General features: G+C 40.4%; 1 protein-coding gene across 2 annotated transcripts in view; it reads right to left on the bottom strand.

Annotated features, from left to right (window-relative positions):
- Positions 1 to 18,780, bottom strand: part of MSH3 (mutS homolog 3) — a 194,903-nt gene that overhangs the window by 102,589 nt on the left and 73,534 nt on the right. For both annotated transcript variants that reach the window (XM_069590046.1, XM_069590045.1), the window contains exon 13: positions 450 to 582. In XM_069590046.1, the coding sequence (XP_069446147.1) occupies positions 450 to 582 (133 nt within the window). The remainder of the gene's footprint in view (positions 1 to 449; positions 583 to 18,780) is intronic.

Raw genomic sequence — 18,780 nt, 5'->3', positions numbered from 1 at the left:
GAGAATATCCTGTATTAGAACAGCCTCTATATGTTGCTGAGGTTAACAGAAGTGGGCAAATAATGCAAAAATTGGAATAACCTCAGTTTGTGCAATTAAAATCTCTAAGGATTCTCTTATGTTATCTGTAAGATTTTACAAAATAAAATAATAATAAAGCTCTGTGATGTTTCCTATTAATATCTGGTATCCCCTGGTGGCTTGGAGGGTAAAGCGTCTGCCTGCAATGAGGGACACCTGGGTTTGATCCCTGGGTCAGGAAGATACCCTGGAGAAGGAAACGGCAACCTACTCCAGTACTCGTGCCTGGAAAATTCCATGGATGGAGGAGCCTGGTAAGCTACAGTCCATGGGATCACAAAAAGTCAGATGCAACTGAGCAACTTTACTCTATCCTCAAGCTGAAGAAAATAAACAATTTTAAAAGATGTGATTTCTATCACACTTACTTTTTTGTGATAAATGCTACAGAGTCCTCTCTCTATGTCAGGCAATTTACGTAGATGATTTTCTATCTGACCAAACACACTGGATTCTGAGTGGAGAACTTCAGATACAGCATCAAGTCGAGCATTTATTTCCCTGTGGGAACAGAGAAATGGCAATTATCAGATAAGTTAGGAACTCAGAATGTAGGCATTTCCCACTCTAAAGCCCAGTACTGTGACAGCAGCCACTTAGAAAAGCACAAAGGAGATTTCATCCATACCTGCAGCCCTTCTCTGCCCCTTATCACTGGAATCAAAGACCAGGTACCACACTAGGGAAGTCATTAAACAGATGGGGCAAAGACAGGCTCCGTAAGTTTTCCTTCCTCCAGAACAAACACACAGACTACACTTCCCAGCCTCCCCTGCAGTGAGGTATAGCCACGTATCCAAGTTCTAGCCAATGAAATACATGTAGGAAGGATTATATCACTTCTAGTCATGGTCCATAAAACCTCTTGCAGTATTTCACATTCACTCTCTCCTCCTTTGCCAACTAGATGTTGAGCCCAGGGCTATTCTGTGAGCCACCTCACCTGTTGACTCCATCAGCGTGAGTCTGTGAGTAGAGCAGAAAACCTTCCACCCCACATCCTCTATCAAATGAACTTTTCATTAGCAAAAAACAACCATTTCTTTTGTATTTAAACCAAAGAGATGGAGAATTTGCTACTACTGCTTTTATTACCTGGCTAATATAATGGATCTACAGTGAGCAAATGGATTTTTTCGCTCGCTACAAAAAATCTACAGTGGATTTTCTACTCTGACTGAAATAACTGACCATCTTGGTCAAAAATCACTTCATTCAGCCAATCAGCTGCTTTGGGAGAAGTCTCAGTGGTGGTAGCTGAATTGATCATATGTTTGATTGAAATGGGACTTAGGCACACTGAGCCTGGGCAGAGATTGGAAGCTGTAATAGAAAGGTCAGAGGATAAAACATTAGGACCTCAGGAAACTATATTCAATATCAGGTGATAAATTACATAACAGAAAAAAATATGAAATGAATGTGTGTGTGTGTGTATATATATATATAAACTGAATCACCTTACTGTACGGCAATAATTAACTCTATATTGTAATTCAACTACAATAAAAAAATTTAAAAAACATCACGAGACATAGGAGACCAGGATTGCAGCATTTTATCAATGGCTACACCTTAAGTGATGGGTCACTTGGAAAGAAATGGTGAGACTGTCAACTCAACATGGAAACTTGACTAATGTGTCCCAAATGAGATAAAACCCATCCAGCACCTATACATGTCAAAGGCTTACACTAGGTATAATGGCCATATGTGAAAAAACTGAAATAAGTAAACATAACTAGTAGAAAATGGGCCCTCAGTAAATGTTCTTTTCGATCAATGAATGAATGACAACAAGCAACCAAATAAAAAAACGAACTGACATTTGGGGGAAAATGGGGACATCAGCTACAGAATGCACTCTATCAAAATTCTTTCGCTATCACATGCACTGATGTAAAGGGCAACCTGACATCAGAATCCTGCCTAGATGACTATTAAACTGTTTTACAATTAATTGAGAGTTTTTATCTTTCTTACCCCTATAACTGGGGTTTCCAGGTGGCTCAGTGGGTAAAGAATCCGCCTACAATGCAGGAGACACAGGAGATATAGGCTTGATTTCTGGGTCAGGAAGACACCCTGGAGGAGGAAATGGCAACCCACTCCAATATTCTTGCCTGGAGAATCCCATGGACAGAGAAGCCTGATGCCGTCACACTCCATAGGATTGCAAAAGAGTCAGACATGACTGAAGTGACTGAACACACCACCACATCCCTATAACTATGCTGTGAAGTCAAGCTTGTTCACAAAGCAGAGGCTAACTTCAGCTATCATTTTTTGTTCCATTTTTCTCTAGTTCATCCTCTGCTGCGTAGAACAGGCATTTGGTTTTGCATGAAAAAGTAGAACAAGCCAGAATTTTGCAGACACACAGGCTAATTCTTCCATTCTCAATGCTGTGCCCTCTTAAATCTCTTCAGTTTTTTCCATTCTATTGCCTCTACACTAGTCTAAGGAAATATGACTCTCTCTCTTTGTGAAAACAAAGAGAAGTGTTCTACCAAAACAGCCTCCGAACTTTTCTCCTCACGCCCACCTCTGCTCCTTTTCCCAATCCATTCTCCACAGCACAGCCTGAGCAGTCTTCCTAGAACCCAAACCTGTTCATGCCTTACTTCTGCCTTAAGCTCATCAATCAGTTCAGTTCAGTTCAGTTCAGTCGCTCAGTCATGTCCGACTCTTTGAGACCCCATGAATCACAGCAAGCCAGGCCTCCCTGTCCATCACTATCTCTCAGAGTTCATTCAAACTCACGTCCATTGAGTCGGTGATGCCATCCAGCCATCTCATCCTCTGTTGTTCCCTTCTCCTCCTGCCCCCAATCCCTCCCAGCATCAGAGTCTTTTCCAATGAGTCAACTCTTCACATGAGGTGGCCAAAGTACTGGAGTTTCAGCTTTAGCATCATTCCTTCCAAAGAAATCCCAGGGCTGATCTCCTTCAGAATGGACTGGTTGGATCTCCTTGCAGTCCAAGGGACTCTCAAGAGTCTTCTCCAATACCACAGTTCAAAAGCATCAATTCTTTGGCGCTCAGCTTTCTTCACAGTCCAACTCTTGCATCCATACATGACCACAGGAAAAACCATAGCCTTAACTAGACAGACCTTTGTTGGCAAAGTAATGTCTCTGCTTTTCAATATGCTATCTAGGTTGGTCATAACTTTCCGTCCAAGGAGTTAAGCATCTTTTAATTTCGTGGCTGCAGTCACCATCTGCAGTGATTTTGGAGCCCCCTAAAATAAAGTCTGACACTGTTTCCACTGTTTCCCCATCTATTTCCCATGAAGTGATGGGACTACATGCCATGATCTTCGTTTTCTGAATGTTGATCAATGACTTCCCATTAATCTTAGATTCAAATCCAGTATCCTTAAATGACCTGCTTGCCTCACAAGTCTCATCTGAGATCACCTGCTCCTCTCTTCCTCTCACTCTAAGTTTCAGTCGGACTGATCTTCTTCCAACATCTTGGTCACTCAAGTTCTCTGACATCATGGCTTTCTCACCTACTCCTCACTCTGCCTTGAAGACTGGTTTCCCTTTTCCTCCTGCCTACCACCTTCCACTCTGTTTTGCAAACTCCTCCTCATTCTTCCTCTGAAAGGGCTTTCTAGACTCACTAGAACTAGATTTCATCCTTTGCCATCCTTTTCCATACAACTCTGTTTTCTTTCTATAGTGAAACTTACAACCGTATTTACTTCTCGACTGTCTTCACCGCTCGACAGTAAGCTCAGTGAGTGTGAGAGTCTGTTTGTGGTCAGTCACATCCTACTCTTTGCGACCCCATCGACTTGTAGCCCACCAGGCACCTCTACTTATGGGATTTTTCCAGGCAAGAATACTGGAGTGGGTTGCCATTTCCTCCTCCAGGGGATCTTCCCGACCTAGGGATAGAACCCACATCTCCTGAGTCTCCTGCATTGAAAGACAGATTCTTCACCACTGAGCCACCTGGGAAGTCCTAAGCTCTGTGAGAATGGGGATCATTTCCCCAATAGAGTAACTGATCATGATACATAATCAATAAGTAGCTGCTGAAATCAACTGAATTTCGAAGACTACATATAAAATAAATCAAGATGAGGTGAAAAAATTAAATTAAGATTGTTAGGGTAAAACATTGATGTATTTTATCACAACATTTACCCCCAAATGCTACAGAAATATAAAGTTTTATTTTAATAGCTCACTCCTGCACAAATGAAAGAAGACACCAGTTGAAACAGACTAAGTTGATGCTGCAGATGGTATGAGGACAGATAAAATAATGCCATCTGTGAATGTATAAGACAGCCAGAGAGCTCCTCTCTCAAAAATTATAAAGGTTGTCTGAGATATGGAAAGATAAAAGCAAAAGAGGTTAATAAAAACTTAAATCATATTTATGAAGTCTTCCAAAAGACTTTTTAAAATAATATTTTCTTGGAAAATATACAGGTAGTGGCTTTTATTTTAGCATTGTGATAGCACAGACAAAACCTTGTTCTGAATCTTTTTCATATTAACCCAGCCTTCACTTGTTAGGGAGGTTAACAGCTCAGAGGTAAAGAGCTTGAGCTAAGAGAAATAACCTCAGTTCAAATCCAGGTTCTTTCATTTACCAGTTATATAGACTTGCCCTAGCTTCTCCCTCTATAAAATGAGAATAATAATGGTCCCTAACTCATATAGAATTGTTATAAGAATTCAATGAAATAATACATATTTAGCACTTAGCAGACTGCCTGACACACAATAACTACTCAATACTCGTTAGCTGTTACCACCACTATTGTTACAGACACCTTGGTGGTGATGTAGTCACTCAATCTTGTTCTACTCTTTGCAGCCCTATGGACTGTAGCCTGCCAGGCTCCTCTGTCCATGGGATTTTCCAGGCAAGAGTACTGGAGCGGGTGGCCATTTTCTTCTCTGGGGGAACTTCCCGACCCAGGGATTGAACTCTGGTCTCCTCTACTGTAGGCAGTCTCCTGCACTGCAGGCAGATTTCTTTGGCAAGTGAGCCACCAGGGAAGCCACAGACACCTTTATTTGGTTATGAAATTTGTTTGGTAGGTACCACAAAGAACAGCACAGGGGAGGGAGAAACAACACCCAAAACACAAGCTGGGATATAACTATGTTTAGACAAGCCTCTAGGCATAGATACAAAACGGTATTTTGTGCAAAGCGAACAAGAAAGGATTACACAAGAAAGGCCAGTCCTAGCATCTTAAGTGCTAAATCTGACTGGTAGTAGTGACCTGAAATACTGTGCTGAGACTTGATAGGAGGTACATTGAGAAACAATGCCATAATCAACTACAAATGTCTAACCCAGTCAGGGAGAACTGGAGAGGGTGTGAGGCACTATTTATCATGAATTTCTCATCACTGGGGAGGCCATATTCCACTTTTAACTCCAATAAGCAGATCAGAAGGCAAATCAGTAAAAATTACTTCCAATCAAGTTTTTTGGTGTATCTCAGAAATGTTCTCTAATTGGTGGGTATAAGACTTTCTAAATAACTGTAATAAAATAATAGGTCAGACCACCAGAATAGAAAACAATTATTTTGGTGCAGTCAATGAGTGTGCTCAATCGCTCAGTCATGTGACTCTCCGCAACCCTTTGGACTGTATAGCCCAACAGGCTCCTCTGACCATGGGATTTTTCAGGCAAGAATACTGGAATGGATTGCCATTTCCTCCTGCAGGGAATCTTCCTGACCCAGGGATCAAATGCGTGTCTTCTGCGTTGTAAGGTGGATTCTTTACTGCTGAGCTATCAGGGAACCAGTCAGTGACAGAGATCAACAAAACAGGAAATAGCACTGCCAATTAAATGATGATAAATACATTATTCTTCCAAGATGTCCTATGGTACTCTACAATTGATCATACCACAGAATACATTCTAAACAAATGAAAAAGAGAACACCTGGGTCATTCATTTCATTCCATATGACAAAACAAATAATGAATCTAAGGTCCTGGAGATGACAAAGATTCTCCTTTATCACCAAAGATCCAACAATTAAATGTGGGTGTCACCAGAGTCCTTCACATTTGAAAATCAATGGAGTGATGACGTTAGTATCTGCTGCGTGGGGCTGTCACTGAAACACAGTGTGTCACCTACAGCCACTGCCACAGTAAGGACAAGTGATCAGTCTGTACCTACTCGTTGCTACTTGTGGAAGATGACTCTATTATTCTAATATAAGTTTATTTGGAGGGAAAGAGATAAACTACTGGGGAAAAGTTGGGGGTGTTTTGGTAGTTGGTTCTGATTTTTTACTGAAAGGTTAGCTCTAAAGACAATATAAAATGAGTAAATTAAATTCAGACATTAACACATTGGTCATACAATATGGCTAAATCAACTACCTAAACAGCTTTCTGGTAGAAAGAAATATGAGCCATAGGCCTTCTTCTAGGGCCTAACCATTTCTTGAATCTACCTAGCTTTACCTTTCACATACACTATTCACTTATTCACTCAATGAACAATTACTGAGTGTTTATAAAGCACGAATTGCATAAACAGAAGAAGGAGGGACTTCCCTGGTGGTCCAGGGGCTGATACTTGGCGCTCCAAACACAGGGGGCCTGGGTTTGATCCCTGGTCAGGGAACTAGATCCCATATGCTGCAACTAAAGCCCCCACACGCTGCAACTAAAGCCCCCACACACTGCAACTAAAGACCCCACACACTGCAACTAAAGACCCCACACACTGCAACTAAAGCCCCCACACACTGCAACTAAAGCCCCCACGCTGCAACAAAGACTGAAGATCCCACATGCCCAATAAAAAAAAAAAAAACAGAAGATGGAGAGTGAAAGTGTAACAGTAGGAGCTAGAAAGCGGAACAGGAACTTGGCCACGTGAATAATGCAGGCCACACAGGAGCTCTGACTTAGTCCTCAAAGCAAGGGGAGTCAACGGCTAATTGGCAGCTTCAGGAATCCAGGGGAGTGGCACTGATGATCTGAACCCAAGCAGAGGATATACCAGTGTAAAGAGCACATAGTTTCAAAAGATATTACACAGGTAAAGTAAACAGGAGTTGTGATGGATCATACAAGGGAGGGAAAGAGGAGAAAAGAAGGAATAACTTCTTTCTGAGAGGTAATGAGAGGTATTTATGAAATTACATTGTAAACAGCGATTCTGAATATTTACTTAATTGCAAACTGTAAATCACCCAATCAGTTTTTAAGGATTTTTATTACTCATATTCAAAAGAGGCATCATTTTACCGAGAGACAATTTACCCCTTTCAGAATATTAGAAAAATTTCCTGACAGCTACCTTCCACTATTGGTTCAGGCCACAAACCTAAGTAATTGAAAAGAGCATGAATGTGATTTCTGTTTTTGACAATAATGGGAATGGGTACTTCCAGACCATCCCTCCCACTGGGGACAATTTAAAAAGCCAAACAAAACATAAAAATATGTTGTCACAAGTATCAAAGGACTAACAAAATGGTAAGAAAAAACTATATGAGAATCAAAATGAAAACAAGAATCCAAAGAAATAATCCAGCAGTCAACTTTTGCACTAAAAAGATATGCCAGAAGAATCTTCTGCAAAAATGAGCTGGCCTCATAGTAAGGGTAAATTTGTAGTCTTGGTTATTATCATTTGGATGAACTGAAACATGTCAAAACTGAACTTAGATTTAAGACAGTCCCAGACTGGTAATACCACCAAGAATCTGGCAAAAGTGAACAAAAATATTCTTCAGGAGAAGGTACCTTCACGTTAGTACTCATATTATTTATTTAACTGAAGTACAGTTGACATCAACTACATTTGTTAGTTTCACAGGTAAAGTGATTCAGGTTTTTTTTTTCATATTATGTTTCATTATAAATTATTACAAAATTTTAAATATAATTCACTGTGCTATCAAACCTTTCCCTTTGGTAACCATAAGTTTGCTTTCTATGAGTCTCTTTTTTTTTTTATATATACATGTTATTAGTTTTTTATTTTTTTTAATTTTAAAATCTTTAATTCTTACATGCATTCCCAAACATGAACCCCCCTCCCACCTCCCTCCCCATAACATCTCTCTGGGTCATCCCCATGCACCAGCCCCAAGCATGCTGTATCCTGCGTCAGACATAGACTGGCGATTCAATTCTTACATGATAGTGTACATGTTAGAATGCCATTCTCCCAAATCATCCCACCCTCTCCCTCTCCCTCTGAGTCCAAAAGTCCGTTATACACATCTGTGTCTTTTTTCCTGTCTTGCATACAGGGTCGTCATTGCCATCTTTCTAAATTCCATATATATGTGTTAGTATACTGTATTGGTGTTTTTCTTTCTGGCTTACTTCACTCTGTATAATCGGCTCCAGTTTCATCCATCTCATCAGAACTGATTCAAATGAATTCTTTTTAACGGCTGAGTAATACTCCATTGTGTATATGTACCACAGCTCTCTTATCCATTCATCTGCTGATGGACATCTAGGTTGTTTCCATGTCCTGGCTATTATAAACAGTGCTGCGATGAACATTGGGGTACATGTGTCTCTTTCAATTCTGGTTTCCTCGGTGTGTATGCCCAGAAGTGGGATTGCTGGGTCATAAGGTAGTTCTATTTGCAATTTTTTAAGGAATCTCCACACTGTTCTCCATAGTGGCTGTACTAGTTTGTATTCCCACCAACAGTGTAAGAGGGTTCCCTTTTCTCCACACCCTCTCCAGCATTTATTGCTTGCAGATTTTTGGATCGCAGCCATTCTGACTGGTGTGAAGTGGTACCTTATTGTGGTTTTGATTTGCATTTCTCTAATAATGAGTGATGTTGAGCATCTTTTCATGTGTTTGTTAGCCATCCGTATGTCTTCTTAGTATACTACCCAAAGCAATTTACAAATTCAATGCAATCCCTATCAAGCTACCAGCCATATTTTTCACAGAACTAGAACAAATAATTTCAAGATTTGTATGGAAATACAAAAAACCTCAAACTGCCAAAGCAATCTTGAGAAAGAAGAATGGAACTGGAGGAATCAACTTGCCTGACTTCAGGCTCTACTACAAGGCCACAGTCATCAAGACAGTATGGTACTGGCACAAAGACAGACATATAGATCAATGGAACAAAATAGAAAGCCCAGAGATAAATCCACACACATATGGACACCTTATCTTTGACAAAGGAGGCAAGAATATACAATGGAATAAAGACAATCTCTTTAACAAGTGGTGCTTGGAAAACTGGTCAACCACTTGTAAAAGAATGAAACTAGATCACTTTCTAACACCGCACACAAAGATAAACTCAAAATGGATTAAAGATCTAAATGTAAGATCAGAAACTATAAAACTCCTAGAGGAGAACATAGGCAAAACACTCTCAGACATAAATCACAGCAGGATCCTCTATGATCCACCTCCCAGAATTCTGGAAATAAAAGCAAAAATAAACAAATGGGATCTAATTAAAATTAAAAGCTTCTGCACAACAAAGGAAAATATAAGCAAGGTGAAAAGACAGCCTTCTGAATGGGAGAAAATAATAGCAAATGAAGTAACTGACAAACAACTTATCTCAAAAATATACAAGCAACTTATGCAGCTCAATTCCAGAAAAATAAACGACCCAATCAAAAAATGGGCCAAAGAACTAAATAGACATTTCTCCAAAGAAGACATACGGATGGCTAACAAACACATGTTTCTATTTTATATAGAGATTCATTTGTATGGTTTTTAGATTACACATATATGTAACATCATAAAGTATTTATCACTACATATAATATTCTGTAGGTCCATTCATATTGGTGAAAATGGCAATACAATATTTCATTCCTTTTTATGACAGAGTAACATTCTATTATTTATGTGTGTGTGTGTGTGTGTGTGTGTGTGTGTGTGTGTGTGTCCCAGATGGTAAAGAATTCACCTGCAATGCAGGAGACATAGGTTTGATCCCTGGGTTAGGAAGATCCCCTGGAGCATGGCATGGCAACCACTCTAGTATTCTTGCCTGGAGAATGGAGAATCCCCATGGACAGAGAAGCCTGGTGGGGGCTACAGACCATGGGGGTCACAAAGAGTTGGACACAACTGAGTGACTAAGCACAAACACAAGCACAAGTAAGTGTGTGTGTGTGTGTGTGTGTACGTACATATCTTCTTATGCCAGTCATCTGTTGTTGGACATCTGGGCTGTTTCCATATCTCGGCTACTGTAAATAGTATTGCTCTCTCAAGTTATTGTTAAAAACAAATTTTCAAATAATAGAACTAGTACACAAAGATAATCAAGCGTTCATGTATAAAAGAAGCCAGATGAGTAAGAATCAATAGAAGCAACAGACAATAGAAAGAGGCTACAAACTACCAAGCTTTTGAAAAGACAGCCTTCAGAATGGGAGAAAATAATAGTAAATGAAGCAACTGATAAAGAATTAATCTCAAAAATATACAAGCAACTCCTTCAGCTCAATTCCAGAAGAATAAACGACCCAATCAAAGAATGGGCCAAAGAACTAAACAGACATTTCTCCAAAGAAGACATACAGATGGCTAACAAACACATAAAAAGATGCTCAACATCACTCATTATCAGAGAAATGCAAATCAAAACCACAATGAGGTACCATCTCACACCAGTCAGAATGGCTGCTATCCAAAAGTCTACAAACAATAAATGCTGGAGAGGGTGTGGAGAAAAAGGAACCCTCTTACACTGTTTGTGGGAATGCAAACTAGTACAGCCACTTATAGAGAACAGTGTGGAGATTCCTCAAAAAGCTGGAAGTAGAACTGCCATATGACACAGCAATCCCACTGCTAGGCATACACACCAAGGAAACCAGAATTGAAAGAGACACATGTACCCCAATGTTCATTGCAGCACTGTTTATAATAGCCAGGACATGGAAGCAACGTAGATGTCCATCAATGGACAAGAAAGCTGTGGTACATATATACAATGGAATATTACTCAGCTATTAAAAAGAATGAATTTGAATCAGTTTTAATGAGATGGATGAAACTAGAGCCTATTACACTGAGCGAAGTAAGAAAGAAAGAAAATTTGGCAAATAAGGACTTCATGATCTGAGCCTAAGTCAGCCCCCAGTCTTGTGTTTGCTGACTGTATAGAGCTTCTCCATCTTTGGCTGCAAAGAATATAATCAATCTGATTTCGGTGTCGACCATCTGGTGATGTCCATGTAGTCTTCTCTTGTGTTGTTGAAAGAAGGTGTTTGCTATGACCAGTGCATTCTCTTGGCAAAACTCTATTAGCCTTTGCCCTGCTTCATTCTGTACTCCAAGGTTAAATTTGCCTGCTACTCCAGATGTTTCTTGCCTTCCTACTTTTGCATTCCAGTCCCCTATAATGAAAAGGACATCTTTGGGGAGTGTTAGTTCTAGAAGGTCTTGTAGGTCTTCATAGAACTGTTCAACTTCAGCTTCTTCAGCATTACTGGTCAGGGCACAGACTAGGATTACCATGATATTGAATGGTTTGCCTTGGAAACAAACAGAGATCATTCTGTCGTTTTATATATATATATATATAAATTTATTCATTTTAATTGTAGGCTAATTACTTTACAATATTGTATTGGTTTTGCCATACATCAAAATAAATCTGCCATGGGTATACACATGTTCCCCATCCTGAACCTCCCTCCCACCTCCCTCCCCATACCATCCCTCTGGGTCATCCCAGTGCACCAGCCCCAAGCATCCTGTATCATGCATCAAACCTGGACTGGCGATTCGTTTCATATATGATATTATACATGTTTCAATGACATTCTTCCAAATCATCCCACCACTCTCCCTCTCCCACAGAGTCCAAAAGACTGTTCTATACATCTGTGTTTCTTTTGCGGTCTCGCATACAGGGTTATCGTTACCATCTTTCTAAATTCCATATATATGTGTTAGTATACTGTATTGGTGTTTTTCTTTCTGGCTTACTTCACTCTGTATAATCGGCTCCAGTTTCATCCATCTCATCAGAACTGATTCAAATGTATTCTTTTTAATGGCTGAGTAATACTCCATTGTGCATATGTACCACAGTTTTCTTATCCATTCATCTGCTGATGGGCATCTAGGTTGCTTCCATGTCCCTGCTAATATAAACAGTGCTGCGATGAACACTGGAGTACACGTCTCTCTTTCAATTCTGGTTTCCTTGGTGTGTATGCCCAGCAGTGGGACTGCTGGGTCATAAGGAAGTTCTATTTCCAGTTTTTTAAGGAATCTCCACACTGTTCTCTATAAGTGGCTGTACTAGTTTGCATTCGCACAAACAGTGTAAGAGGGTTCCTTTTTCTCCACACCCTCTCCAACATTTATTGTTTGTAGACTTTTGGATAGCAGCCATTCTGACTGGCGTGAGATGGTACCTCATTGTGGTTTTGATTTGCATTTCTCTGATAATGAGTGATGTTGAGCATCTTTTCATGTGTTTGTTAGCCATCTGTATGTCTTCTTCGGAGAAATGTCTGTTTAGTTCTTTGGCCCATTTTTTGACTGGGTCGTTTATTCTTCTGGAATTGAGCTGAAGGAGTTGCTTGTATATTTCTGAGATTAGTTCTTTGTCAGTTGCTTCATTTGCTATTATTTTCTCCCATTCTGAAGGGTGTCTTTTCACCTTGCTTATAGTTTCCTTTGTTGTGCAGAAGCTTTTAATTTTAATTAGGTCCCATTTGTTTATTTTTGCTCTTATTTCCAGTATTCTGGGAGGTGGGTCATAGAGGATCCTGCTGTGACTTCTGTCGGAGAGTGTTTTGCCTATGTTCTCCTCTAGGAGTTTTATAGTTTCTGGTCTTACGTTTAGATCTTTAATCCATTTTGAGTTTATTACTCTGTCGTTTTTGAGACTGCATCCAAGTACTGCATTTTGGACTCTCTTGTTGACTATGATGGCTACTCCATTTCTTCTAAGGGACTCCTGACCACAGTAGTAGATATAATGGTCATCTGAGTTAAATTCAACCATTCCAGTCCATCTTAGTTCATTGATTCCTAGAATGTCGATGTTCACTCCTGTCATCTCCTGTTTGACCACTTTCAATTTCTCTTCTTTCATGGAACTAACATTCCAGGTTCCTATGCAATATTGCTCTTTAGAGCATCAAACCCTGCTTCCATCAGCAGTCCCGTTCAAACTGAGTGTTGTTTTTGCTTTGGCTCCATCCCTTCATTCTTTCTGGAGTTATTTCTCCACTGATATCCAGTAGCATATTGGGCACCTATCGACCTGGGGAGTCCTCAAGAAAAAGAAATGCAAAAAAAGCAAAATGGCTGTCTGAGAAGGCCTTACAAATAGCTGTGAAAAGAAGAGAAGCGAAAAGCAAAGGAGAAAAGGAAAGATATACCCATTTGAATGCAGAGTTCCAAAGAATAGCAAGGAGAGATAAGAAAGCCTTCCTCAGCGATCGACGCAAAGAAATAGAGGGAAACAATAGAAGCAACAGCAGCAGCAGCAGAGATCTCGTCAAGAAAATTAGAGAAACCAAGGGAACATTCCAAGCAAAGATGGGCTCAATAGAGGACAGAAATGGTAGGGACTTAAGACAAGCAGAAGATATTAAAAAGAGGTGGCAAGAATACACAGAACTGTACAAAAAAGATCTTCACGACCCAGATAATCACAATGGTGTGATCACTCACCTAGAGCCAGACATCCTGGAATGTGAAGTCAAGTGGGCCTTAGGAAGCATCACTATGAACAAAGCTAGTGGAGGTGATGGAATTCCAGTTGAGCTATTTCAAATCCTAAAAGATGATGCTGTGAAAGTGCTACACTCAATATGCCAGCAAATTTGGAAAACTCAGCAGTGGCCACAGGACTGGAAAAGGTCAGTTTTCATTCCAATCCCTAAGACTGGCAATGCCAAAGAATAATCAAACTACCACACAATTGCACTCATCTCACATGCTAGTAAAGTAATGCTTAAAATTTTCCAAGCCAGACTTCAGCAGTACATGAACCGTGAACTTCCAGATGTTCAAGCTGGTTTTAGAAAAGGCAGAGGAACCAGAGATCAAATTGCCAACATCCGTTGGATCATGGAAAAAGCAAGAGAGTTCCAGAAAAACATCTATTTCTGCCTTATTGACTATGCCAAAGCCTTTGACTGTGTGGATCACAATAAACTGTGGAAAATTCTGACAGAGATGGGAATACCAGACCACCTGAACTGCCTCTTGAGAAACCTGTATGCAGGTGAGGAAGCAACAGTTAGAACTGGACATGGAACAACAGACTGGTTCCAAATGGGAAAAGGAGTACATCAAGGCTGTATATTGTCACTCTGCTTACTTAACTTCTGTGCAGAATACGTCATGAGAAACGCTGGGCTGGAAGAAGCACAAGCTGGAATCAAGATTGCCGGGAGAAATATCAATAACCTCAGATATGCAGATGACACCACCTTTATGGAAGAAAGTGAAGAAGAACTAAAGAGCCTCTTGATAAAAGTGAAAGAGGAGAGTGAAAATGTTGGCTTAAAACTCAACATTCAAAAAACTAAGACCATGGCATCTGGTCCCATCACTTCATGGCAAATAGATGGGGAAACAGTGGACACAGTGGCTGACTTTATTTTTCTAGGCTCTAAAATCACTGCAGATGGTGACTGCAGCCATGAAATTAAAAGACGCTTACTCCTTGGAAGGAAAGTTATGACCAACCTAGACAGCATATTCAAAAGCAGAGACATTACTTTGCCAACAAAGGTCTGTCTAGCCAAGGCTATGATTTTTCCAGTGGTCATGTATGGATGTGAGAGTTGGATTATAAAGAAGGCTGAATGCCAAAGAATTGATGCTTTTGAAGTGTGGTGTTGGAGAAGACTCTTGAGAGTCCCTGGGACTGCAAGGAGTTCCAACCAGTCCATCCTAAAGGAGATCAGTCCTGGGTGTTCATTGGAGGGACTGATGTTGAAGCTGAAACTCCAATACTTTGGCCACCTGATGAGAAGAGCTGACTCATTTGAAAAGACCCTGATGCTGGGAGGGGTTGGGGACAGGAGGAGAAGGGGACAGCAGAGGATGAGATGGTTGGATGGCATCACTGACTCGATGGACATGGGTTTGGGTGGACTCCAGGAGTCGATGATGGACAGGGAAGCCTGGCGTGCTGCAGTTCATGGGATTGCAATTAATTGGACATGACTGTGCAACTGAACTGAACTGAACTATTATCATCTGTGAAATAGATCGCCAGTCCCAAGTTTGATGCATGAGGCAAGGTGCTCTGGGCTGGTGCACTGGGATGACCCTGAGAGATGGGATGGGGAGGAAGGTTAGAGGGAGGGTCAGAATGGGGAACATGTGTACACCCACGGCTGATTCATGTGAATGTATGGCAAAAACTACCACAATACTGTAAAGTAATTAGCCTCCAATTAAAATGCTTAAATAAAGAAAAAAAAACCACATGAATTAAAAAAAAAAAAAACTCCCAAGCTTTGTGGGGTATGGGCCTGAATGATTAAAAAAATACACAAAAAATTCAAAAGACATTGTCAAAAGAAAGCAGATGAAGAACAGAACAGGTAGGGAAATTAGAACTTAAATCAGTTATTTAATTTCCATTGCTTTACAGGTGATCTTTCTTTGCTCCCTTGACCTCTATAGGATTTTTATCTCTCATTTAGAATCATACAGAGTTTCACTGCAGTTTAGGAAATTGTGGATTTCTTGTTTGTTTTCAATTGCACTTTGGATTCAGTTGTGCTTTCTCTACCTAAAGATTCGCATCTTTCATGAAATGTGAGAAACTCTCATCTTTCATTTCTTTGAACACTCTCTTTTCCTTCTACTGGAAATTTGATGAGGATTATGTTAGACCACCTAATTCTTGATTTGTCTTTTAGTCTCTTTTACTTTGCTCACACTGTCTCTCTGTGCTACACTCTGGGTAATTTCTTTAGATAATATCTTGGATTTCAGTTATTTCACCTACTCTGGTCTAACCCACCAATTGTTTCTTTTCTTTTTTTTGGAAACTATTACTTTGGTAAGGAATCCACTTCCATGACTCATGAAGCTCAGGCTGAGTTAACAGTGATGAGTTCTGGAGATAATGACACTCCACTCTGGACCTTCTCTCTCTTCCTCTGAGCAGGCAGGTAGCTAAAGATGAACAGAGAAAGCGGGGTGCAGGCCAAATTGCAGGAGACCATACATCTTATCAACAATGGGAGTCCTTGGGCATACAAAGAAAAGAAGGAACCTCTGGACTGACATGAAATCACACATTCTGGGGTGATAAGTGTCCTGGAGGCCGACAAAGAAAGGTGGGAAAAGGAGGGAATCTCTGGCATCTGAATGTAATCTTTTGTTCATCATGTTCTTATTACAGTAAAATTAGCCTTGAAGATAAGAAGTTCCCATCATGCACTGATACCATGATACTCCTGATCAAGACTGCGGCTGCTAAGTCGCTTCAGTCGTGTCCGACTCTGTGTGACCCCATAGACAGCAGCCCACCAGGTTCCCCCATCCCTGGGATTCTCCAGGCAAGAACACTGGAGTGGGTTGCCATTTCCTTCTCCAATGCATGAAAGTGAAAAGTGAAAGGGAAGTCGCTCAGTCGTGTCCGACAAATAAGGACAAAAATCCCCCCTCACCTCAGGAAGGTGGAGCTGGGATGAAAATCAGAGTATACAACTCCAAACCCCTCCCTCCCCAATGAATATTCTGCTCCTTCATTTCTATACCTCATATAACCACACTGCCAAACAAACTCAGTGCAGCTACTCACCTGAGGCTGCCCACTCTCCACTTAATAAATCCTCACTTTGCTTTCCTGACCTCTCTGTCTTGTCTCTGAATTCTTTCTGCAATTTGACAAGAACCTACTTCCCAGTAATACCTCAGCTGAAAACCCAGACTCATAAGGCCTCAATCCCTGCCCCTCTATTCCTGGAAAATGCCAAAACCAACTATGTAAAAGGTTTTTTCAGAGGAGGAGACGACTTTTGTCCTCCCAGAAGAAAAACCCTTTCCTTTGCTTTATGAGGCAGGTAGCAATCCCAAACCATGGACAGGCTGGGACCTGCGCAGGCCTCAATCCTACCCACTGTTTATATTAATAAAAGCTACATGGAGTTGTTTTTAAAAATCAACCTGATTTCTTCGGATGGTATTTTTGTGCTGTTTTGATTCCCTTTTGTGTTTCTTTTAATTTCGTGGTTCAATATTCTCCTTTCTAATCTCACTATCTGAAGGTCTTGGGATTCTATGTCTAGTGTTTATAATTTCCACTAACTCACACTCATGGGTACTTGTTTCCTCACGTCTTTTGTAATTATGGTTTATGAACTTATGGCAGAGTTTTCTCTTTGAAATTCCTAGGAGGCCTAGATCAGAGTGTACACCTTCTGGGAGGATCTGTATTTGCTTTTACTAGGAACCATAAGGCACAAGGGGACAATTATAAATAAATTTCACAATTTGGAGACTGCCAGACCACAGGGATAAGATGAATCAGAATAATGAACCTGGGTGTAAGGTTGGCCTGTTACATATTCTTAGAAACTTGGCAACTACAGAACAAAGCAGAGACCAGCTCAGGGTTCCTGCACAGAAGCATCCCAAAAGATGCTGGTTAAACCATATGCAATAACAAGGCAGACATTTGGGTAAGAGGCTTTTAGGGTCACTTCTTTCTTGGTGGCAGCAGAACCCCTCTCCACTTTCACTCACATCCACACAGTAAAGGCGAAGAGGCAGGGGGTCAACACCCATCAATCACAGCCCCCAGGCAGGCTTCACCCACCACTCTTCCATCCCATTTGTGAGCAGTACTGTGTCTCACTGTACTGAGTAAGATTAGAGTCACCACAGGTGAATGTTTGTAAGCAGACTCATGGATCATGGGAAACCACAAAGAATAAATAGGGCCTTCTCGTGCAGTTAATTTCAGGAAGTTCCAGAGTTAAAAATGGCACTTAGTCTTGCTAAAATAAATGAAATGTTAAGTGGAGCAAACGTATAATATTCTATTACTTTGTCACTTAGACTAGGGCTATGTGGCGCTAGCGGTAAAGAACCTACCTGCCAATGCAGGAGACCTAAGAGACACAGGTTCGATCCCTGGGTGGGGAAGATCCCCTGGAGTAGGAAATGACAACCCACTTCAGTATTCTTGCCTGGATAATCCCATGGACAGAGGGGACTGACGGGCTACAGTCTATGTGGTCACAAAGAGTCAGACACGACTGAAGCGACTTAGCATGCACGTATGCATATGAATTAGAGATACAAACGCTAATACCCCAAACATAAGGGTTTACCAAAATAAAACTCATTTAATCACTCAAGAAAAGGTTCAAGAGGGAGGGAACATGTATATCTATGGCTGATTCATGTTAATGTATGGCAGAAGCCAACACAATATCGTAAAGCAATTATCCTCCATTAAAAATAAATAAATTTTAAAAATTATTCAAGAGAATTAACATCAGTAAAATATACTTAGTGCTCTAGAAAATTACACAGAAATCTAGTCCCGGACCTACTTCCTAATACCAACAAGCTTCAATTTTCTTAAATATTTATGTGATTTAAATTCCAAGAATAAACTTAGCATGCTTAATTCTCTTAAGCAGCTTTCTAAAAACTGAATTGAATTATAAAAGCATTCTTCATTTGTTCCAACTGCATTATTGAGCTAGACAGTGAAGAACAA

This window comes from Ovis canadensis, chromosome 5 (genome assembly GCF_042477335.2).
Source record: "Ovis canadensis isolate MfBH-ARS-UI-01 breed Bighorn chromosome 5, ARS-UI_OviCan_v2, whole genome shotgun sequence".
Classification (NCBI taxonomy): Eukaryota; Metazoa; Chordata; class Mammalia; order Artiodactyla; family Bovidae; genus Ovis; species Ovis canadensis.
This window is presented reverse-complemented; position numbering and strand designations above follow the sequence as displayed.